The sequence below is a fragment of the Macaca thibetana genome, chromosome X (genome assembly GCF_024542745.1).
Source record: "Macaca thibetana thibetana isolate TM-01 chromosome X, ASM2454274v1, whole genome shotgun sequence".
Lineage (NCBI taxonomy): Eukaryota > Metazoa > Chordata > Mammalia > Primates > Cercopithecidae > Macaca > Macaca thibetana.
This window is the reverse complement of record NC_065598.1, coordinates 37,653,039-37,679,611: the sequence shown is the minus strand read 5'-3', so window position 1 is coordinate 37,679,611 and position 26,573 is coordinate 37,653,039. Positions and strand designations below refer to the sequence as shown.

At 38.9% G+C, this 26,573-nt stretch overlaps 2 protein-coding genes across 5 annotated transcripts in view; one reads left to right on the top strand and one right to left on the bottom strand.

Annotated features, from left to right (window-relative positions):
• DYNLT3 (dynein light chain Tctex-type 3) overlaps positions 1-26,573 on the top strand; it is a 752,500-nt gene that overhangs the window by 534,308 nt on the left and 191,619 nt on the right. The gene's annotated exons all lie outside the window — the stretch shown is intronic.
• Positions 1-26,573, bottom strand: part of SYTL5 (synaptotagmin like 5) — a 250,198-nt gene that overhangs the window by 99,954 nt on the left and 123,671 nt on the right. For all 4 annotated transcript variants that reach the window (XM_050776519.1, XM_050776521.1, XM_050776520.1 and 1 more), the window contains exon 2: positions 14,541-15,017. In XM_050776519.1, the coding sequence (XP_050632476.1) occupies positions 14,541-14,659 (119 nt within the window). In that variant the 5' untranslated portion in view covers positions 14,660-15,017. The remainder of the gene's footprint in view (positions 1-14,540; positions 15,018-26,573) is intronic.

Here is a 26,573-nt window from a genome sequence, read left to right as displayed (position 1 = left end):
GTGCCCATGCTCCATCTCTGACAGCCATCTCTATCCCAACTCTATATAATTTCTTGGACTACAGATATTCTCTTTCTTCCTGAGATGGCTATCAGGGCTTCCGGGTATAATGTAGCTATTTCCAAGGCTAGAACCTACCAAGGTATTGTCTTAAACACCAAAGATCAGTAAACTATGGCCCCTGGATCAAATCCAGCCCTCTGCTTATTTTGGTAAATTAAGTTTTACTGGAACAAAACCACTCCCCTCTCTTAAAAAAAAAAAACATATTGTCTATTGCTGTTTTTATACTGCAATGGCAAAGTAGTTGTAACGGAGAGCATACGTCCCATAGAGCCTAAAATATTTACTATCTGGTCATTTACAGAAAATATTTGCTAACCCCTAGTCTATATCATGGATAAAGCCCAATCCACAATTGCTAACTCCTTACATTGCATCTCTGCTCATCTCCATTATTCCAACAATAAAAATAGCACTTGAACCATAGAAGGAGCTCAACAAACATTGATTAATTCTGACTTCTGAGGATCGTAGGGTGCTTTTGGCTGTATATAACAGAAAATCCAATTCAAATTGCTATAAGTAATAAGAAAACATATTTTATTGCTTAAATAACAATCTCAGAGGTGTGGCAGGTTCTAGTATATCAGTATACTAACAATAATTTTTTGCCATTCTTTTGGCTCAGCTTTGTTGACATGCTAGTTTTTGTCCTTAACGGCAACTGGGATAATATGTTTCATTGAATACATCCAGTGGGAAAGAGGACCTTTGATAAAATCTGGACCACATGTCTGAGTGGGTCATGTTTGGTCTCATGTCCACCTCCAGATCAATGATATTTTCCAGAAGAATACCAGTAGTGGTATGGTTAATTATTTAAAAATTCACTGCTATCCACACACCTACAGTGAACTCATTTTTGACAAAGGTGCCAAGAACATACACTGGGGAAAAGTCAGTCTCTTCAATAAATGGTGCTGGGAAAACTGGATATCCATATGCAGAAGAACGAAACTAGACCCCTATCTCGCACCATATAAAAAATCAAATTAGAGTGGATTAAATGCTTAAATCTAAGACCTCAAACTATGAAACCACTACAAGAAAACATTGCAGAAAATTTCTAGGACATTGGTCTGGGCAAATATTTCTTGAGAAATGCCCCACAAGTACAGGCAACCAACACAAACATGAACAAGTAGTATCATATCAAATTAAAAAGCTTCTGCACAGCAAAGGATACAGTCCACAAAGTGAAGTGATAACCCAAAGAATAAGAGAAAATATCTACAAACTACCCTTCAGGCAAGAGATTACTAACCAGAAGATACAAGGAGCTTGAACAACTCTACAGGAAAAAAAATCTAATAATCTGATCCAAAAAAGGGCAAAATAATTAAATAGACATTTCTCAAAAGGAGACATACAAATGGTAAACAGACATATGAAAAGGTGCTTAACAACATTGATCATCAGATAAATGCATGAAAAAACTACAAGGAGATATCATTTCACCCGAGTTAAAAAGGCTTTTCTCCAAGACAGGCAATAAAAAATGCTGGCGAGGATGCGGAGGAAAAGGAACTCTCATACACTGTTGGTGAAAATGTAAATTAGTACAACCACTATAGAGAACAGCTTGGAGGTTCCTCAAGAACCTACAAATTGATCTACCATATGATCCATCAATCCCACTCCTAGGTATATACCCAAAAGGAAGGAAGCCAGTATATTGAAGAGATATCTGTATTCCTATGCTTGTTGCAGCACTGTTCACAATAGCCAAGATTTGGAAGCAACCATCGACAGATGAATGGATAAAGAAAGCGTGGTACATATACACAGTGGAGTACTATTCAGCCATACAAATGAAGGTAATCCAGCCATTTGCAACAACATGGATGGAACGGGAGATCACTATATTAAGTGAAATAAGCCCAGTACAGAAAGACAAACTTCGCATGTTCTCACTTATTTGTGGGATTTAAAAATCAAATCAATTGAACTCCTGGACATAGATAGTAGAAGGATGGTTATCAGAGGCTGGAAAGGGTAGTGTGGGGCTGGGGTGAGGGGAAGGTTGGGGGATCGTTAATGGGTTAAAAAAATAGAAAGTACGAATAAGACCTACTATTTGATAGTACAGTATGGTGACTATAGTTAATAATAACTTAATATATTTCAAAGTAAAGAATTTATTTGGATTATTTGTAACTCATGGGCTAGACACTTGAGGAGATGGATATCCCATTTTCCATGATGTGCTTGTTTCACACTGCATGCCTGTATCAAAACATCTCATGTACCCCATAAATATATACACCTACTATGTACCCACAAATATTTAAAACCTTTTTTTTTTTTTTTTTTTTTGAGACAGAGTCTTGCTCTGTCGCCCAGGTTGAAGTGCAGTGGCACGATCTCGGCTCACTACAACATCCACCTCCCAGGTTCAAGCGATTCTCCTGCTTCAGCCTCCCAGTAGGCCCTACAGGCTCATGCCACCACGCCAGGCTAATTTTTTGTATTTTTAGTAGAGACGGGGTTTTACCGTGTTAGCCAGGATGGTCTCGATCTCCTGACCTTGTGATCTGCCCTCCTCGGTCTCCCAAAGTGCTGGGATTACAGGCATGAGCCACCACGCCTGGCCTAAAACATTTCTTAAAAAATAATAAAAAAAAAAATTAAGAAAAAAATTTTTAAAAAATTCACTGCTAGAGCTGAATAAAACTTAGATTTGGATAGAAAGGAAGAAAGGAGAAATGTATGCTGTAGGGCAACCAATAGAGTTTACCCCTGAGGCAAGCCCAAGGTTAGGTGCCAAAGAAAATATGTGCAGATATGGTTTCATGCATGGTGGTCAAATGGAAATGATGTACCCTTAGTGAGAATAAAGCTCACAATATGCTGCTGAAATGAATATTCATTAATAAGTTGAAGATTTTAAATACAGGTCAATACCACAAAGTAGATATTTAACAGTATTTGTTTTTAGATGTGGGAGAACAAGTAGAGTAAGAATTTGTTAATGAGATTTTTTTGGAGTAGATATTATGACCCATGTACATGTTAGTCTGAGTTCTTTCGAAGTAAGTGAAAAGCAATCTAAGGTACAAAATCAAAATAATCAACAACGATTTCCATTTTGTGCTTCCAACCTGTCAGTATTTTTATCCATTTGCAATAATTGTTGATAACTCACTTTTATTTGCAACATTTCTGCTTTTTCTTCATTGCAGTAAAGCTGTCAATAAATTTGAGTGACTTGTTCTCCATAGAGAACGTTAAAAATACTCTTACCCTCTAACAGTGAAAACCTGTGTGTAGCTATCTCCTACCACTCCTTCCTGCTTAGTCTGAAGGAGAAGAATGTATATAAATATATTTGAGCCTCTTGAATGAACTTAAAATGCAATGGTAGTCGGCAGATGCCTATTCCCCAGCTGATGATTTATGCCTGGAGGTAATTATCAGGCTTGCCATGTGCCTTCTGGGTATGGAGCACCTCTATGAGTCCCCAAAGACCAGTCACACCTTAATCAATGTCACACTTTAGTGAATATGTGGACTGTGAAACACATTTGGGTGTCAGGCCTAAAATATTGATTCAGTACAGTTTTTACACTTTTTCCCTCTTCTACTTTTTTATCTCAAAGGACAACCTACCTATTCAAACAAATAAACAGGCAAACAAACAATAAATCCACTGCCTCCCAAACTCCACTTTATTAACTTTTCAGATAAGTTTATTCTTTGTAATCTTTTTCAGTCTAAAAAAATATTTGGTTTCCATTTCCTTCTGAAACTGATTAGTACAGTCTGAAGGTGGCTTTGGGGCTCATGGTAAACAGCCAAAACGTAGTTGACCTATATTTGCCAATGTGAAAAGTCCTTTTCACATTTCAAAGGCAAGCACAAATGTTCACCTTTTCTGTGAAACCATTGCTTCAATTTCTATCTTACTCATAATTAATTACTTCTTCCTTTAGACTCCCCCAAAAATATCAATTTGTATCTCTATAGCATGATGAAAACTATTGTAATAGCTAGCACCAAAGCTTACTGTTGTAATAAAATCTGTTACCCACCTAAATTTCTTGTGTTGATGGTTTTGGAGGATGTCAAGGAAAAAGGACTAAGTTCTCTGGCCTGGCAAAGAAAAGAGTAAGGAATGGCCATAAAAGGTGAGATTCAAGGAGAGAGGATAGTTCAACAGAAGCAGGGATACAGAGCCGGGATGAGCTATACAATTCACAAAAGTGTGGGAACGGGGGCTATAGCCAGCTTTATATAAATTCCTGAGACAGTTAAGTATTTGTGTCAACTTAACTGGATGACTAGGAGCCCAGATATTTTGTTAAACATTATTTCTGGATGTTTCTGTGAGGGTGTTTCTGTATGAGATTAATATTTGAATCAGTAGACTGAGTAAAGCAGGTTGCCCTCCCCAATACGGATGGGCCTCGTCTAATCTGCTGAAGGTCTGAATAGAGTAAAAAGCTGAGCTGAGTAAGAATGAATTTTCTCTCTCTGTCTTCAGGTTGGGACATCAGTTTTCCCTTGCTACTGACTGCCAGACATGGATTGGAACTTATTGCATCACCTCTCCCAGTTCTCAGGCCTTTGGACTCAGACTCAAATTATACCATCAGCTCTCCTAGGTCTGAACTTCTCAGCCTCCATACTCATATGAGCCAGTTCCTTATAATAAATAATTTTAACTATCTATCTATCTATCTATCTCTATCTATCATCTATCTATAAAAAAATGCTTGCAGAATTTAATTGCCATGCAGACCTACTGGGCTAGAGTTAAGGTACCCCGAACTGATTTAGGTTGTACTTAAATTCATAATAAAAGGAGGGCTATTCAGAGGAGGTAAAAGGAGAAAAGCCAACAGAAAGTTATACTATCTGACCAAGATGCTTAATCTTGGGTTTCTTTCTTTAGCTTGGACTTTTTTCTTTACCAGTATGTAAATCACAATGACTGTGATAAAAATTGTTGGGAAGATCATAGCTTGTAAATCAAATGAACCAAAATCCTTTACTTTAATGCTCACCTTGCAGACTTATTATATTTCCCTGAGACGAACTTTATTAAATAGCAATAGCTTTGGTAATACAAACTTCATAGTGTCTCAGACTAGGTTTTCCAGAAGCGAATTCTGCTATGTAGATTTGTGTGCAAGCGGCTTATGGAGTGCTCTCAGGAGAAATCTGTAAGGGAGTAAGGGAGGCAGGAGAAGGTAGGGAGAGGGGCTAGGCAAGGATGTGATTTTTAGGTGAAGTCCAGCCTCAGCATCATCCCACAGGAAGCTCAAGTTGCATCGCAGAGTCTGCTCTGCCTTGAGGCAAAGGATTTCTGTACCTGTCAACCATTGGCTTTGGGCTACCCAGTTTACACTCAAGTTTACCTGGCACTTGTGTCTCTTTAATCCTATGGGAAACTCCAGTCACCTGAAGGTAATTTTGAACTTCAAGTCCTTAGAAGTAAAGCACATGAAAACTAGGAGGTGAGAGGGACTCCAGGGGATCTGAGTAGAGCACTGATAGTGTCCACTGCAACTAGCAAATCAAGGGCACCACAAACCAACTATAGGGCTAATGATTATAACCAACAGTTTTTGAGTGCTTACTGTATGCTGGCATTGCTCTAAACTGTTTATAATGTTAGCTTATTTAATCCTTAGAACAATCTTATGAGGTCATTAATATTATTTCTATTGTCAAATGGGGAAACTAGATTTATCCATGGAAGCATCTTGCCTAAAATGACACAAATATTTCATGCCGAAAGTAAGATTTGAACTGTGGCTGTGTGATTCAATAGCATACACCCTCAACATCATGCCACCCACTTTGGAATGACTTTTCAATACACCAAGCTGTTAAGAGTGGTGGAGCCTGAGTCATATTACAGGAACTCAAAACAAAATGAGATAACACATCTGATGCAGTTAATGCAGATCGAACAAGGAGATAAGACACAGCTTCAGAAAATCTGTTTTCTGTAAAAGTATCTCTTGGATTTATAAACAGCCTTTCTTATGCTATTCTCAAAAAAGTTTGAAGAGCCAGGAAATCAATGACTTTATTCTTGATACTCTGTTGTATATTACACAATTTAACTGAATTTACTTGTAGGGAATAAGGAAAGAAGACTAGGGAAGAAAAATGGAATGAGAAAAAGGAAGATAGGGTATAATAATAATAATAATAGTTATTATTATTATTTTTTGAGATGGAGTCTGGCTCTGTCACCCGGGCTGGAGTGCAATGGCATGATCTTGGCTTACTGCAACCTCCACCTCCCGGGTTCAAGCGATTCTCCTGCCTCAGCCTCCTGAGTAGCTGGGATTACAGGTGCACACCACTGCACCCGGCTATTTTTTGTATTTTTAGTAGAGACGGGGTTTCACCATGTTGGCCAGGCTGGTCTCAAACTCCTGACCTCAGGTGGTCCACCCTCCTCAGCCTCACAAAGCGCTGAGATTACAGATGTAAGCCACCATGCCTGGCCAAAAATTATTAATACAAGTTATTGATAATGACAGAAACAAATATTCTGAACAAAGTCCTATTCATTGTACTTTATTGTTTCTGAGCATCTGGTTATTAAATTGAACTTCGATGTTTCTGGGCATCTGGTTATTAAATTGTTTATTCCTATAGAAATAATATTTTTTTGGAGACAGAGTCTCACTCTGTCACCAGGCTGGAGTGCAGTGGCGAGATCTTGGCTCACTGCAATCTCCACCTCCTGGGTTCAAGTGATTCTCCTGCCTCAGCCTCCCGAGTAGCTGGGACTACAGGTGTGTGCCACCACGCCCTGCTAATTTTTGTATTTTTAGTAGAGACGGGGTTTCAGCATGTTGGCTAGGATGGTCTCGATCTCCCGACCTCATGATCTGCCCACCTTGGCCTCCCAAAGTGCTGGGATTACAGGTGTGAGCCACCACTCCCAGCCAGAAATGATTTTTAATTCCCCTTAGAATGTCATCAATTCCTAGTTAATATGTCACCCCTATAAACAACATAATTCTTTTTGGCAGTGCATTGCACAAATTAGTTACTTTTCATGACTACTAATGTCAGAAATACTATTCATGATTTCTTTAAAATCATTAACTACATTTTGTTGCCACCTGAATTGTATGCATAGAAAAAGTGCAATAATTTTCATCAAAACTTTTGTTTCTTCAAGATTAGTTGAATATCTTGGAAAAATGGAAATGAAGCTTCTGGGCTCTTACCTGTGAAATAAACATAAATCAAGAATATTTAGATGTATATCCATTTCTTAAGATCCTAGTGGCTTTAGGCACATTAAAGATTTTTTCAACATGTGAAGATAATCATATGACAAGTTTTCTCCTCAGGTAAAATAAACATAAGCTTCTGATTGGAACGTGGGGAGCCATACAAGACAAAAAACCTACACATTGTATAGTTGGCAGTGACTGAGGAGGGAACTCTATTTCTGCTCCTTTTTTTCTGGGGTGACGTGTAATGACCAAATATATTTTAAAACAAAGACAGTACAGGCAGCAGCCAAACACAGTGGATCTTGTGCATGATCGGAACAATGATGTGACCAATTAGAGCAGGCGACGCAACCAATCAGAATTGATGCTGGCTGAAATAGTAGGTGAAGTCATACCCAGGAAACCAGCTAAATATGAGCTCTGCCTACAGTAGATATGAAACTCAGCTGGGGGGCGGAGCAAGATGGCCAAATAGGAACAGCTCCAGTCTCCAACTCCCAGCGTGAGCGACACAGAAGACCGGTGATTTCTGCATTTTCAACTGAGGTACTGGGTTCATCTCACTGGGGAGTGCCGGATGATCGGTGCTGGTCAGCTGCTGCAGCCTGACCAGCCAGAGCTGAAGAAGGGCGAGGCATTGCCTCACCTGGGAAGCGCAAGGGGGAAGGGAATCCCTTTTCCTAGCCAGGGGAACTGAGACACACAACACCTGGAAAATCGGGTAACTCCCACCCCAATACTGCGCTTTAAGCAAACAGGCACACCAAGAGATCATATCCCACACCTGGCTGGGAGGGTCCCACACCCACGGAGCCTCCCTCATTGCTAGCACAGCAGTCTGTGATCTACCGGCAAGGCAGCAGCGAGGCTGGGGGAGGGGCGCCCGCCATTGCTGAGGCTTAAGTAGGTAAACAAAGCTGCTGGGAAGCTCGAACTGAGTGGAGCTCACAGCAGCTCAAGGAAAACTGCCTGTCTCTGTAGACTCCACCTCTGGGGACAGGGCACAGTAAACAATACAAACGCAGCAGAAAACTCTGCAGATGCAAACAACTCTGTCTGACAGCTTTGAAGAGAGCAGTGGATCTCCCAACACGGAGACAGAGATCTGAGAAGGGACAGACTCCCTGCTCAAGTGGGTCCCTGACCCCTGAGCAGCCTAACTGGGAGACATCCCCCACTAGGGGCAGTCTGACACCCCACACCTCACAGGGTGGAGTACACCCCTGAGAGGAAGCTTCCAAAGCAAGAATCAGACAGGTACACTCGCTGTTCAGAAATATTCTATCTTCTGCAGCCTCTGCTGCTGATACCCAGGCAAACAGGGTCTGGAGTGGACCTCAAGCAATCTCCAACAGACCTACAGCTGAGGGTCCTGACTGTTAGAAGGAAAACTATCAAACAGGAAGGACACCTACACCAAAACCCCATCAGTACATCACCATCATCAAAGACCAGAGGCAGATAAAACCACAAAGATGGGGAAAAAGCAGGGCAGAAAAGCTGGAAATTCAAAAAATAAGAGCGCATCTCCCCCAGCAAAGGAGCGCAGCTCATCGCCAGCAATGGATCAAAGCTGGACGGAGAATGACTTTGACGAGATGAGAGAAGAAGGCTTCAGTCCATCAAATTTCTCAGAGCTAAAGGAGGAATTACGTACCCAGCGCAAAGAAACTAAAAATCTTGAAAAAAAAGTGGAAGAATTGATGGCTAGAGTAATTAATGCAGAGAAGGTCCTAAACGAAATGAAAGAGATGAAAACCATGACACGAGAAATACGTGACAAATGCACAAGCTTCAGTAACCGACTCGATCAACTGGAAGAAAGAGTATCTGCGATTGAGGATCAAATGAATGAAATGAAGCGAGAAGAGAAACCAAAAGAAAAAAGAAGAAAAAGAAATGAACAAAGCCTGCAAGAAGTATGGGATTATGTAAAAAGACCAAATCTACGTCTGATTGGGGTGCCTGAAAGTGAGGGGGAAAATGGAACCAAGTTGGAAAACACTCTTCAGGATATCATCCAGGAGAACTTCCCCAACCTACTAGGGCAGGCCAACATTCAAATCCAGGAAATACAGAGAACGCCACAAAGATACTCCTCGAGAAGAGCAACTCCAAGACACATAATTGCCAGATTCACCAAAGTTGAAATGAAGGAAAAAATCTTAAGGGCAGCCAGAGAGAAAGGTCGGGTTACCCACAAAGGGAAGCCCATCAGACTAACAGCAGATCTCTCGGCAGAAACTCTCCAAGCCAGAAGAGAGTGGGGGCCAATATTCAACATTCTTAAAGAAAAGAATTTTAAACCCAGAATTTCATATCCAGCCAAACTAAGTTTCATAAGTGAAGGAGAAATAAAATCCTTTACAGATAAGCAAATGCTTAGAGATTTTGTCACCACTAGGCCTGCCTTACAAGAGACCCTGAAGGAAGCACTAAACATGGAAAGGAACAACCGGTACCAGCCACTGCAAAAACATGCCAAAATGTAAAGACCATCGAGGCTAGGAAGAAACTGCATCAACTAACGAGCAAATTAACCAGTTAATATCATAATGGCAGGATCAAGTTCACACATAACAATCTTAACCTTAAATGTAAATGGACTAAATGCTCCAATTAAAAGACACAGACTGGCAAACTGGATAAAGAGTCAAGACCCATCAGTCTGCTGTATTCAGGAGACCCATCTCACACGCAGAGACATACATAGGCTCAAAATAAAGGGATGGAGGAAGATTTACCAAGCAAATGGAGAACAAAAAAAAGTGGGGGTTGCAATACTAGTCTCTGATAAAACAGACTTTAAACCATCAAAGATCAAAAGAGACAAAGAAGGCCATTACATAATGGTAAAGGGATCAATTCAACAGGAAGAGCTAACTATCCTAAATATATATGCACCCAATACAGGAGCACCCAGATTCATAAAGCAAGTCCTTAGAGACTTACAAAGAGACTTAGACTCCCATACAATAATAATGGGAGACTTCAACACTCCACTGTCAACATTAGACAGATCAACGAGACAGAAAGTTAACAAGGATATCCAGGAATTGAACTCATCTCTGCAGCAAGCAGACCTAATAGACATCTATAGAACTCTCCACCCCAAATCAACAGAATATACATTCTTCTCAGCACCACATCGTACTTACTCCAAAATCGACCACGTAATTGGAAGTAAAGCACTCCTCAGCAAATGTACAAGAACAGAAATTATAACAAACTGTCTCTCAGACCACAGTGCAATCAAACTAGAACTCAGGACTAAGAAACTCAATCAAAACCGCTCAACTACATGGAAACTGAACAACCTGCTCCTGAATGACTACTGGGTACATAACGAAATGAAGGCAGAAATAAAGATGTTCTTTGAAACCAATGAGAACAAAGAGACAACATACCAGAATCTCTGGGACACATTTAAAGCAGTGTGTAGAGGGAAATTTATAGCACTAAATGCCCACAAGAGAAAGCAGGAGAGATCTAAAATTGACACTCTAACATCGCAATTAAAAGAACTAGAGAAGCAAGAGCAAACACATTCGAAAGCTAGCAGAAGGCAAGAAATAACTAAGATCAGAGCAGAACTGAAGGAGATAGAAACACAAAAAACTCTCCAAAAAATCAATGAATCCAGGAGTTGGTATTTTGAAAAGATCAACAAAATTGACAGATCATTAGCAAGACTAATAAAGAAGAAAAGAGAGAAGAATCAAATCGACGCAATTAAAAATGATAAAGGGGATATCACCACCGACCCCACAGAAATACAAACTACCATCAGAGAATACTATAAACACCTCTACGCAAATAAACTGGAAAATCTAGAAGAAATGGATAATTTCCTGGACACTTACACTCTTCCAAGACTAAACCAGGAAGAAGTTGAATCCCTGAATAGACCTATAGCAGGCTCTGAAATTGAGGCACTAATTAATAGCCTACCAACCAAAAAAAGTCCAGGACCAGATGGATTCACAGCTGAATTCTACCAGAGGTACAAGGAGGAGTTGGTACCATTCCTTCTGAAAGTATTCCAATCAATAGAAAAAGAGGGAATCCTCCCTAACTCATTTTATGAGGCCAACATCATCCTGATACCAAAGCCTGGCAGAGACACAACAAAAAAAGAGCATTTTAGACCAATATCCCTGATGAACATCGATGCAAAAATCCTCAATAAAGTACTGGCAAACCGGATTCAGCAACACATCAAAAAGCTTATACACCATGATCAAGTGGGCTTCATCCCTGGGATGCAAGGCTGGTTCAACATTCGCAAATCAATCAACATAATCCAGCAGATAAACAGAACCAAAGACAAGAACCACATGATTATCTCAATAGATGCAGAAAAGGCTTTTGACAAAATTCAACAGCCCTTCATGCTAAAAACACTCAATAAATTCGGTATTGATGGAACGTACCTCAAAATAATAAGAGCTATCTATGACAAACCCACAGCCAATATCATACTGAATGGGCAAAAACTGGAAAAATTCCCTTTGAAAACTGGCACAAGACAGGGATGCCCTCTCTCACCACTCCTATTCAACATAGTGCTGGAAGTTCTGGCTAGGGCAATTAGGCAAGAGAAAGAAATCAAGGGTATTCAGTTAGGAAAAGAGGAAGTCAAATTGTCCCTCTTTGCAGATGACATGATTGTATATTTAGAAAACCCCATCATCTCAGCCCAAAATCTCCTTAAGCTGATAAGCAACTTCAGCAAAGTCTCAGGATACAAAATTAATGTGCAAAAATCACAAGCATTCTTATACACCAGTAACAGACAAACAGAGAGCCAAATCAGGAATGAACTTCCATTCGCAATTACTTCAAAGAGAATCAAATACCTAGGAATCCAACTTACAAGGGATGTAAAGGACCTCTTCAAGGAGAACTACAAACCACTGCTCAGTGAAATCAAAGAGGACACAAACAAATGGAAGAACATACCATGCTCATGGATAGGAAGAATCAATATCGTGAAAATGGCCATACTGCCCAAGGTAATTTATAGATTCAATGCCATCCCCATCAAGCTACCAACGAGTTTCTTCACAGAATTGGAAAAAACTGCTTTAAAGTTCATATGGAACCAAAAAAGAGCCCGCATCTCTCCAAGACAATCCTAAGTCAAAAGAACGAAGCTGGAGGCATCACGCTACCTGACTTCAAACTATACTACAAGGCTACAGTAACCAAAACAGCATGGTACTGGTACCAAAACAGAGATATAGACCAATGGAACAGAACAGAGTCCTCAGAAATAATACCACACATCTACAGCCAACTGATCTTTGACAAACCTGTGAGAAACAAGAAATGGGGAAAGGATTCCCTATTTAATAAATGGTGCTGGGAAAATTGGCTAGGCATAAGTAGAAAGCTGAAACTGGATCCTTTCCTTACTCCTTATACGAAAATTAATTCAAGATGGATTAGAGACTTAAATGTTAGACCTAATACCATAAAAATCCTAGAGGAAAACCTAGGTAGTACCATTCAGGACATAGGCATGGGCAAAGACTTCATGTCTAAAACACCAAAAGCAACAGCAGCAAAAGCCAAAATTGACAAATGGGATCTCATTAAACTAAAGAGCTTCTGCACAGCAAAAGAAACTACCATCAGAGTGAACAGGCAACCTACAGAATGGGAGAAAATTTTTGCAATCTACTCATCTGACAAAGGGCTAATATCCAGAACCTACAAAGAACTCAAACAAATTTACAAGAAAAAAACAAACAACCCCATCCAAAAGTGGGCAAAGGATATGAACAGACATTTCTCAAAAGAAGACATTCATACAGCCAACAGACACATGAAAAAATGCTCATCATCACTGGCCATCAGAGAAATGCAAATCAAAACCACAATGAGATACCATCTCACACCAGTTAGAATGGCGATCATTAAAAAGTCAGGAAACAACAGGTGCTGGAGAGGATGTGGAGAAATAGGAACACTTTTACACTGTTGGTGGGATTGTAAACTAGTTCAACCATTATGGAAAACAGTATGGCGATTCCTCAAGGATCTAGAACTAGATGTACCATATGACCCAGCCATCCCATTACTGGGTATATACCCAAAGGATTATAAATTATGCTGCTATAAAGACACATGCACACGTATGTTTATTGCGGCACTATTCACAATAGCAAAGACTTGGAATCAACCCAAATGTTCATCAGTGAGAGATTGGATTAAGAAAATGTGGCACATATACACCATGGAATACTATGCAGCCATCAAAAAGGATGAGTTTGTGTCCTTTGTAGGGACATGGATGCAGCTGGAAACCATCATTCTTAGCAAACTATCACAAGAACAGAAAACCAAACACCGCATGTTCTCACTCATAGGTGGGAACTGAACAATGAGATCACTTGGACTCAGGAAGGGGAACATCACACACCGGGGCCTATCATGGGGAGGGGGGAGGGGGGAGGGATTGCATTGGGAGTTATACCTGATGTAAGTGACGAGTTGATGGGTGCAGCACACCAACAAGGCACAAGTATACATATGTAACAAACCTGCACGTTATGCACATGTACCCTACAACTTAAAGTATAATAATAATAAATAAATTTAAAAAAGAAAAAAAAAAAGAAACTCAGCTGTGCCCATATTATTCAACTTTCTTCACAAGAAACTTGTTTTTAAAAATTCAGTGGTTTCTGGGGTATGATGGGAACTTTTTACTCTCCAGGTCCCTTTCTTCTCCCAGCTGTCCTGGAGGTAAATCCCCAGTAAGACTGATCTGACAAAGGCATTTCAAATAAATAATAGCTTACATTTATTGAACACTTAGGTGACAGGCACTACATATGTACAAACTTCCTTAATCTTTACAACAACCCTATGAGGTGGGTACTATTATTATCTTTGTTTTACCGACGAGGAAACCAAGGCACAGGGAAGTTGAGTAGCTTGCTCAAAGTCACACGACTAATACTTGCCAGAGCTGGTACTCAAACTTGGGTAGTCCTTCCTTTTAACTAAAAATTATGACTTTATTAGCAAATTAAGTGTTCTCATCAACACCATTTTATTAGCTAAATTTCATTTTCATGTCTGGCTAAATGGTGAAACACCAAAGTTTTCTGATATTTGGGCTACTGCTGAGAACTCATGAAGTTCCTAACTGACCTCTGTCCCCAGTGTGGTTGCACTTGGCCCATTTCTGATCCAAATTGCTTCAAACAAACAGAAAGCAGTCAAGGAGGACTGAAAAAATAAAAAGAATACTACCTTATTCTCTTGTCCTCCACTTTTTTCAAATATTCATCTCTCTTTAGGACGCCCAGGATCATTTCCTTCTCATGATCCAATAAAAATGACAGATTGATGAACTCTGAGTTCTTAGACATGGTATTTCAGCAGCAGCTCTCTGAGTAGCAGTGGTTGAGTCTTCAAGAAGGTAAATTGATATCTACAACTAAGGTTCCCCCAACCAACTCAGAATCACTCAGTTGTTTGGTGTAAAGTGTGTTTTTTACAAGGTCTCTGCAGAATTGCTGATGGTAGTTAAGTATTCTTTCAGGCTATATGTAGAACAGCCTCCACTGGGATTACACTCCAAGAAAGTCATTATAGTTTTAACTGTGAAATGTCTCCAAAGCCTTTGCTGTGGTGTACAGTCAGGCAGCAGCTGAATTTAACTAACGATGCTGAACTTCAGTTCTTCAGAACAGGAATCAGATCCGCTGGGACAGAATGCAGAAAACACTAAGACGGTGGAGAAAAAAAAGAGGAGAGAAAAGTTTAATCAGGCTATTTTTCCCGTAGCACTTGTAAAACTGCCTAATTTTGAAATTTTGCTGTATCTGACTCAAAAAACTATTTTTTAAAACAGTAAACATGCATTTTTAAAATCCTTATTTGGTGTTTTTTTAACCAGGAAATGTTGTTTGTATTTAGTTGATTCCCGGTTCTCTATGCAAATTCAGTTTTCTCCATTATAATTAGCTTCCTCCGCCAGCTGCATCACATCGCCACTCTTGCAGCTGACTGATGGCTGAATTGGGTCACCACTTTGGGACACTAAGTGCACAATCTGGACTGCCTATAACAGGTCAGGGCCTTTAAGTGGCTCCCTCCTTCTTTCTTCCTTCCTTTCCAAAACTAGGCCCACAGCATAGAAAGCCCTGCTGTTGAAACAAATATGAACCTCTGCTACATGCATCAACCTAAATAGATCTCACAAACACAGCTGAATAAAAAAATTAAGTTACAGGCTGGGTGTGGTGGCTCACGTCTGTAATCCCAACATTTTGGAAGGCCGAGGTGGGAGGATCTCTTGAGGCCAGGAGTTTGAGATCAGCCTGGGCAACATAGTGAGACCCATGTCTCTACAAAATATTTAAAAATTAGCTGGACATGGTGGCAGACACCTGTAGTCCCAGGTACTTGGAAGGCTAAGGCAGGAGGATCACTTGAGCCCAGGACTGTAGTGAGCTTTGAGATTGCGCCACTGCACTATAGCCTGGGCAAAAGAGTGAGACCCTGTCTCTTAAAAACAAAAAAATTACGTTGTGCAAGAATTCATGAAAAAATGATAGCATATATATATATACACACACACATGAATTGTATAACTTGCAAATATATACATATATATAAAATTTGGTAACACATACATTCATAGTATAAATATAGGCAAATAAGGAAATTCAAGATCATGATTACCTCTGGGGGACACAGGTATTCAATTACAGGGGAGAACACAGGGGCTTCAATGCATTGGGTAATGTTTTACTCCCAAAATGAGTGCTTATATCTCCTGATGTACATGGTTGTTTGCGAATTATTCTAGGTACATATCATATATTGTAAAATAGATGTTTTAAAACTACCCCTTTGTCAACATAAAAAGTTCACCAGGCCCTGACTCTCATCCTAACTCTTGAGCACATTCTTTCATGGGTTTGTTACCTGGATTCTCTCTCTAAAGCTGCTTAAGAATGATGACTTCTTGGGTAATCTACCTGATTTTTGTGATTGGGTATCATCCCATGATACTGTCCCTTAGCTTCCCCCCAGAGCTATGAACTACAGTCTACCTGCAAGTTACACTTGGTTTGCTTGCCTCTAGTAAGGCTTCCAGGAATAACTAGATACATACTTAAAGGCTACTTTGGGGCTTCCCAGTAACCATAAGGTCAGGCTGACCCCTAAATCTCAGGAGATCTGAAAGGAGAGGATCTTGTCTAGATCCTTCTCAACTTCCACAAACCCCCATGTGTTTGTTCTATACAGTGTACACCAAACCAGAACTTTGCTGAAATGACTCAGAACTGAACTGCTTCCTACAGACCTAGAGCCAACCCCCTCTTAAGAAGCTGCTCAGGTCAGTGCGTATTCTTTGGATTTGCTCTAGGTCTTCCCTCCATCTTGAAAGCTCTAGAGGCAACAGGGCCCAGAGTGCTCCAAGGTTGAAAAGAAGAGGAAGCAATTAGTTTAGGACCAACCGGGCTTTTCAGAAAGGTTAATTGTTTGTTTTTTTGCATCACTGTCAACTACAGTCTCCGCAGAGAAAGAACACAGTTGTTTTTTTCCATCCCTTGTGTATCTCATCTGGTTTTGTGATGAAATGGAAAAAAAAAAAAGAAAACTCAGTGAATGACTATGTTATCATTACAGTCAGCATTCATTGAAGACATATTTTGTGTTTAAAATGTCAGACTTAGACTGTACTCTGTGAATATTTTATAGAATTGTATTCAGAAATTATTCAAGGGGATGGTAGCTATAAAAATGCTTGACCTGAAGCTTATAGGTATCCCTGCCTTGGGCTATAAATACAAATCTGCTCTCTAAAAATCCAAGAGTCTGGCCTGTGAAGAGAGTGAAGGGAGGGAAGTAACACCATGGGTAGCATATGAAGGTGACAGAGAAGATGAGAGATGAAGTAAGAATATAAGAGAAATAAAATTGCCCTTTGAGAGTGTAATTAACAAAATTAGGCCTAAATGAATTTTTATTCTTCTGTACCTGGACCAACAGACTAATATTATCTGAACTGGTATGTAAGTAGGTGGCTAAGGAGATCAGAAGTAGCCAAAACTCTATCAAGTTTTGATTAATCGGAAAAAGGAATTGTGAGGCTAGTCTTAAGCTGTAGTGAAAATCTGTACTTTGTGCTATAAATTTGTCTTTCTGTGTTGTTCTATAATGGAGAAGGGTACCTTAGGATAGAACACAGGCTTAGGACTCCTGTAAGCACGCTGCTCAAGGCAGCCCAGCAAACTGGTCAGTTAAAACTTTGCTGCAGGTCCCTAAAAAAAAGCAAAAACAAAAACAAAAAACTGGTAACGTTTCCCTCTCATCTTGTTTTATTTCCTTGGGAGCTTGACCTTTTAACTATGTGGCAGTACTTTCTCTTGGTCTCCACCTTCCAGAGAACAGGAACTTTGGAATTCATGTCATGGTTAGCACTAAAAATTATCTTGAGAAGTTAAAAGCCTTTGCAAGCTCAAAATTGGCTGCTCTAGGCTCCTTCTGGGAAGGGCAATGGAAACTGCCCAATGCTGTAGCTCAGCATCAGAGGCTTCACTGTTTTACAATGGTGGCGCAGGTTCAATTCCGGGATTAGGGAATGAGTCTTTTCCAGTTTGATATCTGTGTGACCTTTGCCATTTGTAGATTCTCTTCCCCTCCATGATGAACAACTTCCGGCTTCACTTCTTGAATTTTTCGTTTCTTTGAGCACCTGGGAGGTTTCCTCTGGTAAAGCTCAGAAGACAGGAATATTGGCCATTTGGCCTGGCTAAAGTTCAGGAATAAGAGATTTAAAAGGACTTTTTAAAAAGAGTGCTATGGTTAAAAGCTTATTTTTAAGTGGATATTCAAGCTCTAACAGCATGAGACTCCTTGGGAAAAACAGAGGCGGCACCACAGACTGGGTTTTGGGAAAAACCCGTTTTCTTCATGAAACCCCAGGAATTGGAAATGGATAGATTCCTTTAAAAATCTAAGGCTCTATTCTGTTTTGCATTGCATTATCCAATGTTTTTTACTTTTGGGGAGTCAGAAATTGCTTAGTATTATGAGATAACTTTGGTGTGTAATAACTAGGTAGGAAATATACTTTTGGGGAAGGCTAATGGCAGTTATTGGGGAATATGTGGCTTTTTGCATGTTTAGATCAGAGAAGCATGCTGTTGGCAACCTAGAAGGTTAAAAAAAAAGTCCCCACCCACCACTGAGAGATAAGACTCCCATGGAGATGGGCTGATTCCCTCTTTTTGGGATCCAGGATCTGGCATAAAAATGGGATTGTTAATTTTGTATATCTGTTTTGCCTTCCAGCTGTGCCTGCAAGTTAAGCCCTAGAAACTGCATGCCTTAAAGAGAAACTTAGAAACTGGCAAATGAAAAGTCTTACAATTACTGAATCTTCTCCTGTATGTATATTTATGTGTTTTGTGTGTGTGTGTGTGATATGTTTAATATCTTTAATTAGTTTAAAAATAAGAGCTTAAATCAAATATTTTGTCAGAAAAGTAAGAAGTGTAATGCCTTTTAGTACATGTGACTTAAGTAATCTTTGGAAAATAAACAGAGTTTTAAAGATTATTGATAAAAGAAACACATTTGGTCTAAATTTTACAGGTCAGATATTAAGTTTACTAAATGCTTTAAGGTCATAAATTGCTTCTTTGACTTTTGAAAATTGTTCAATTTACCTACTTTAGAGCATTAGATTCTAGATAAGACCTGGGGACATGTGGTGTTAGCCATGCCCCCTAGCTATGCTTGAAAAAGTCACATCTTATCTGTTGTCCTAGGCTCCATACCTAGTACATAATTAAAATCGCTTACTAACCAGGTTTTCCACCAAAAGTAAAAATTGCTAAAAGCTAACACTGTAATATGTTATTGAGACAACTGAATAAACAGTTTTACATGCGAAGTGTGTAAAGAAACTGAAATGCATTTTTGGTAAAATATTATAAGAAGTCATAGGAATATGGATTTTTTTGCCTAAGAGTTTAAAGGATTGTTTGAAATTAGACACTCAAACACTTGAAGGTTTGAGTGAGCTGTGAAAGGCTTGTGACAAATTAATCTCGTAAAAGAAATTCTGTGTGTGAACATACTGGCTAAGTTAAAGGGGTATTATTCAGTTTTTCCATGAATTGAACATTGGGATATAAGCACAAAAGGTTTTTCTTAGAGCACTAATCTGCTTTTTAACATAAATTTGTAAAGGCTTATAAAAGGTATAAGAATCTTACCTTAAGTCAAATATTAAAATTGGGTGGATATATCTATAAAGTTTTATTAAGGATAGGGTTTAACATTAATAGTACACTAATATAAAAATCACATTTGGCTTATTTGGTATAAAAATCATACAGGAAACATTGTCAACATTGCCACCAAGGTAATCAAATTTCTTTGTCAATCATGTTTTTTGACTGTGGCTGCCCTGAGAAATTTTTGTCATCCACCAACAGTTGTCTTATTTTAGTCCTATTTAAAAGGTGGTTTATAGTCAGCTAAAGGACTCTGACAGGTGTTCTTGAATGCAGGTTTCTGATAACGTTGGGGATTATGACATTAGAATAAATAAAAAACTTTCAGGACTCTCATGAAAAGCTGAAATGTTGATAAATATCAAGCAGGACAGGAGTTAACTGCATGGATTGAACTAATAGAAGACCAAAGTGATCTTTTGATTTTTTGCTTAAAACATTGCTGATCCTTTGTTTTGTTTTTCAGAGTCGAGACAACTTTTCTTTTGAGCTATTTACAGCTTTTAACAGTCGAGTAAAGTATACTCTTGTGAACAAAATTTGGGGCATATTTGTTTCTCTCTACCTGACTTCTCCAGAATTGGAACCTATTTGTGAGTATTTTTAACTTACGGCAATATAGTTATTTGCATAAGCACAATAAGAATCTGTTTTCTTTTGCAACAGGACACAATTGGAGAAACTGGTTATTTTACCAAGGCTTTGACTGGAGTGGTGCATTTTCCTTTAAGGATTCAAACTTGACTTGCAGAGCTAATAAAAGCCCCTTGGGAAAACTGGCCTTATACCTTCTCTACACATTCCCTGTACAGGGTTTCTGACTTGTGGTAAGTAAAGAATGTCACTTTCTAATAGGTCCAGGAGCTGCAAGTTATCTTGGGACCTCAAGAGGAGAAGAATTGGCTGGGCGCAGTGGCTCACGCCTGTAATCCCAGCATTTTGGGAGGCTGAGGTGGGCAGATCACAAGGTCAGGAGTTCGAGATCAACCTGGCGAACATAGTGAAACCCCCATCTCTACTAAAAATACAAAAAATTAGCAAGGCATGGTGGCAGGCACCGGTAATTCCAGATACTCAGGAAGGTGAGGCAGGAGAATATCTTGAACTCAAGAGGCAGAGGTTGCAGTTAGCCAAGATCACACCATTGCACTCCAGCCTGGGCAACAAAGTGAAACTCCATTTCAAAAAAAAAAGAAGAATTTATTCATAGATATTTGAGGATATAAACCCATGGCTGGGCTTGGCTTTAAAAAAAGGTATTATTTGAGATTTCTCATGGAACAGAGTTCCATCAAAGCCAATTTAAAAAGCCTATGTGAAAAATAATTATTCTTGCTGCACTTTATACAAATAATCAGGATAAGTATAAGACTAAGGATTATTTTGCAATCAAATCGGTCTTACCATGATTTGTCTTTAATACAAATGGAAAACTGGAGAGAGAAAAATTATGTTTCCAGAAGTATGGTACTCCTGTTATTAAACTCTAGTTCTCATCAGTTGTTTTTGTTGTTGTTGTTGTTGTTGTCATTTTTTTCCTGCAATTTAGACTGACCCTGCTTATTCCTGTGAACCAATTTGTGATGTCTGACTGCATCTCAAAAGAAACAAAAGGGATGTGTAATGTAAAAATATGGTTCAATATTCTAATTCTGGGCACATATTGAAATTGGCTAGTGACTCCATATCAGCTTGTTTCCAACAGTTGCCCAGTTCATGGAAAGCCTTCTAATTTAGTTTACTTGGGATAATTTTGCTTATCTTGCTTTACTGTTGTGGAATATATTGCTGTTGTACTCTTTGTGTAATAATGCAAAATAAGTTTACTGAAAATTTTCTTAAATTGAATACTTACTAATCTTCCAGATATCACATTTTGTCAGAACTCAAGAGTTATGAATGGCCCTCACGATACTGACACTTTCTGACTGAGCTCCTCTCTACCTTGAATACAAGAGACCCTAATAGTTAGGCAGGAATATCATCACCCCTGTTCAGCATGAAGAAGTTACAGAAGATGGATCTTCATTTCTCTGCAACCCTTAGGATTAAGGATTCTCTTGTAAAAGGGAAGGGGAAAATGTAAGAGATGTTTGAATCAGAACAACGCCATCTTAAATAGGAGCTGGGTAAAGTGAGGCTGAAACCTACTGGGCTGCATTCCCAGATGGTTAAGTATTCTAAGTCACAGGATGAGACAGGAAGTCAGCACAAGATACAGGTCATAAAGACCTCGTTGATAAAACTGTTTGCAGTAAAGAAGCTGCAAAACCAAGATGGTGATGAGTGACCTCTGGTCATCCTCACTGCTACACTCCCACCAGTGCCATGACAGTTTACAGACGCCATGGCAACATCAGGAAGTTACCCTGTATGGTCTAAAAAGGGGAGGCATGAATAATCCACCCCTTGTTTAGCATATAATCCAGAAATAAGCATAAAAATGGACAACCAACAGCCCTCGGGGCTGCTCAGCCTATGGAGTAGCCGTTCTTTTATTCCTTTACTTTCTTAATAAACTTGCTTTCACTGTACTCTATGGACTCACCTCCAATTCTTTCTTGTGTGAGATCCAAGAACCCTCTCTTGGGATCTGGATCAGGACCCCTTTCCAGTAACAGTTGGCTAAGGAGATCAGAAGTAGGCAAAACTCTATCAAGAAAATCAGGATGTTTTCTCCAGAAGGCAGCACTGGACTATGATTATAAATTTAGTAAGATAGAATGCAGTTGATGATAACACAGTCCTTCCAGAGAAATACAGGGTGAAGAAAAGGAGACAGTGAACGAAAGCATAGACAAGGAAGATTTAAGGAGCTAGGTGATGACAGTGCCCATCCAGACTCCAACTAGAGAAAGGGAATGAAAATGAAAATAATTGTTTGTTCCCTGTAGCGCATGTTCCACACTAGGTGATGGAGCCTCATTCTGGGAAATTTTCATGCCATGAATCACTCAAATCATACAGCTAATTCCCCTTGCTCAATCTCACTTCCTCCCAGACACTTTTGATTATAAGTTGGCTTCCCATAGAGCTCTCCCTTGAGGAGTGAATGTTCTGGTCCTGTTTATGGAGTTCTCCATGTTTGGTTTAGTTTGAACCCATGTCAGATCTGTTTGCTGTGTGCTAACCAAATCAAATTTTTCAGCCTTTGCACTGAAGACCAGCATCTGGGCTGCAATGACTTCACCTGAGGATATATCATTGCGTATCTCTTTTCAGCTATCTCATACCTCACCTGGAGAATCCCTTACCCATTACACATTTTAATCAAGTAGAGAAAAAAATGAGTAATTGATCCTCATTCTTTTAGTTAAATGTGGCTAGTAAACACTAGTCAGATTAGGAGAGTGAAATTCCTTTTTCTTTTATTCTTCAATTCCTAACTTAAACAGATCTCTCTCTTTAAATGTAGATGTAGATTTTTCCCTCTGTGGCCAGTAACCTTGTTGAACTATGCTAAGCTATTTAAAAAGGTGACAAGATGCTTTGTACGTCATTCTGTTGCATTTTGGCATAGATAACTTTGGACAAGTCATTAACTTCTGATTATCAAAAAGATGTGATAATCAAATATTCTCATAGCATCACAAAGGGACATAAGTTTAAAAAGCATCTGTTTTGAGTGACACACACTTAAAAATAATAGGGGCCGATATTTGAATCAAAGGAAAGGGTATGTCTGAATATATCTCATTACTGTGTACTTGAAATGCAGCTTTAAATATAGAATATTTCTGAGAGTGCTCCTAGGATGAAATTAATAGAAATAAAGTTAATTTCCTGTTTGCCTGTCACCATGTGACAACACAAATTAGATGAGTTTTCAGCACACTTACAGACATGTTTAGGATGCTTAGAATACAAGCTAAATCACATATGCAAAATTCCCTTGAGGATGCCTTTCAAATAGAGGAGCAGTCATCCTGCAAGGCAGCTGTGATTGGATTACCACAAGTACAGCAGTCCACATGACTGTCAAAAGGTGAGAACTGCCACGCTGTGGATAGAGAAAAAAGTAGTACTTTTACAACGAACCCCAAACTAAATGATTCAAGGATAGATGCTATGAAATTGCAGGCATTTCTTTGCAACAGAGCCATTTCTTCTCACACGGGCAATTCTGTGTGGTACATTACGTGGGAGTGCCATAGTCAAGATTTTTTAAAATTTCACAATGATATTGATTATCCAAATAACAATAGAGAGGCTAACGGTGCCATCAACTTCATACCAATGCTTCAAGAGCAGTATCCTCAGAATGCTCCAAATAATAACCACTAACACTTATTCAACTAATCCTTATGACTTCCTAATGAAAAAAATTGTTATTATTCCTATTTTATAGATGAGAAAACTGAGGCACAGAGATGTTAAGTAACTTGCCCAAGGTCAACTGGTAAGTAATTCAGAACAGTTTGGTTTCAGGGACCCTGCTTGTAACCACTATATTTGAGGCCACACATTGCCTTCATGGAACAACAGTATCCCATGAGACGTTATTAGATATTCTGTGGAATTGTTAACAGTGCTGTATTAGTCCATTTTCATACTGCTATGAAGAAATACCTGAGACTGGGTAATTTATTTAAAAAAAAAAAAAAAGAGCTTTAATGGACTCACATTTCCATATGGCTGGGGAGGTCTCACAATCATGGTGGAAGACAAAGGAGGAGCAAAGGCACATCTTACATGGTGGCAGGCAAAAGAGCGAGTGCAGGGGAACTGCCCTTTATTAAACCATCAGATCTCATGAGACTTATTCACTATCACAAGAACAGCATGGGAAAACCTGTCCCCATGATTCAATTACCTCCCACCAGGTCCCTCTCACAACACATGGGGATTATGGGAGCTACAATTCAAGAGATTTGGGTGGGGACACAGCCAAACTATATCAAGTGATGTCATTCAACAAAAATTTTGGATACTTAAACCAAGTTAAATATTTTCTTTTTCTACAGAACTTCTCAGAGTCTTTAATGTCCATGTGAATTTTCACAGAACTCTCAGTTTGGAAAAAGGCAAAATGGCAAAAACTGCAATTACTTTTGCACCAACCTAATATTTAAGATCATTGGTTATTTTCTTGGCATTGTGTATTTTGATATTTTTAAAGAGAAGACTACTTCTACCTTTAAAAATGCTGGCAAAGAGAAAGCCTTAATAAACATTTCAAAAGAGAAAGATTTGGAAAATAAGTTATAAGATACACTTACTTTATAGTGTAATTATCAATAGTAGAAATTTTGCAATAGTCTAAAGTTAGAAGCTGTTAGATTCTATTAGAGTTAGAAGTTCTAGAAGCTGGAAAAGACAACAATACCAATGTTCAATTTTAAAATGAGGCATTTAATATACATGGACATGGAAAATATCTTAAGTTATATTTTGAGCTGAAAATAGACAAGATAATTACACTTTTTAATGCAAATGCTTTTAAAACAATGCAGTAGATATATGCATGTATATAATAAATGTAAATGCATAATAAAAGGCACAGAATAATGCATATTGATCGTGAATCAGGTTGCATATGAAGATGAGAGTTGGATTGTTAGGGGTCAGAGAAGGGATGAACAGGGACTTATTTCCATATTGTTTATTATTTTGGATGTATTCATATAACCATATATTATTTTATGTCTTCAAAAAATTTTCAAGGACCAGTAAGGTGTGGTGACTGACTAGAGTAAGAAGCCAAAGAAAGAAAGAGGCCAAAAATAATGTTAAGAATTGAATCCTAGAAGAATACAGGTGACATTGCTAGAAACATGGAAGCTGAAAAATGTGCTGGCTTTTGTGGGAAATAATGGATTTGGGTTTCAGATATGCTGTGAATTGGGTGACACCACCATGGTTCATCAGCATCATAGTTTTGTGCCTCCAATCTGGATCTTCTATGTGCAATTCCAAAATACAAATTGATAATTGTTGCTCTTATACTGAATACCCTTTGATGTCTTCCCTTTGCTTTTTAAGAGTTCAAGTTGCTTAATATGGTTTACAAAACCCTTCATGATTTGGCCCTTGCTTACCTCTCTCTAACGTATCTATCCTCTAATCACACTCAAAATTTCATTCCTCTAAAAAAGCCGTAATCTTCCTCACCTCCAGATCCTCCTATTTGTAAGACTCTGCCTGGAATACTTTCCCCATTTCTCCATCTCCCAATTCCTAAGTATCCACAGGGATCTGCTTAAATGGCTGACTCCTAGTTTAGCTTAGCTATCTATGATAAACTGAATCATGGCTCCCAGAGAAGTCCATGTCCTTATCCCCAGAACCTGTGAATATGTTACCTTAGATGGCAAAACTTTGCAGATGTGATTACGCAAAAGATCTTGAGATGAAGAGATTAGCCTGGATTACATGGGTGATCCCAATGTAATCACAATGGTCCTTATAAGAGTGAGGTAGTAGAGTTAAAGTCAGAAAAGCAGGTATGACGACACAAGCAGAGGCTGAGGTGATAGGCTTTGAAGTTGGAGGAATAGCCACTAGCCAAGGAATGCAGATGGCCTCTAGAAGCTGGAAAAGACAAGGAAAAAGATTCTCCTGCAGGCTCCAGAAGAAATGCAACCTGCTAACACCATGATTTTAGTCTCTCAAGACTCATTTTGGACTTTTAACCTTCAGAACTCTAAGATAATACATTTGTGTTGTTTTAAGACAATATGTTTGTGGTGATTGGTTACAGCAGCAATTGGAAACTCATAGTATCTACTCAATACATTTTCATACTTCTCTTACAGTAACACTGTATCAGTTGGGATAGGCTAATACAGCATTATTCAAAGTGTGGGTTGCAGACCAGTGCAGATCTGTAAACTTACGGGTTTGCAATTATATAAGTAAAGAAATTGAGAATAAGCATTTAGAAATGTTTATAGCAATTTGACAGAGTAATTTTAAATCTGTTGCATCTAATGAAAATTTATACTTGAATGTCTATGTATTTCCTGTCTCATTTATCTGCTAATTTATTTAAATTGTATTTTAGGAAAATACTATTCTATCCAGG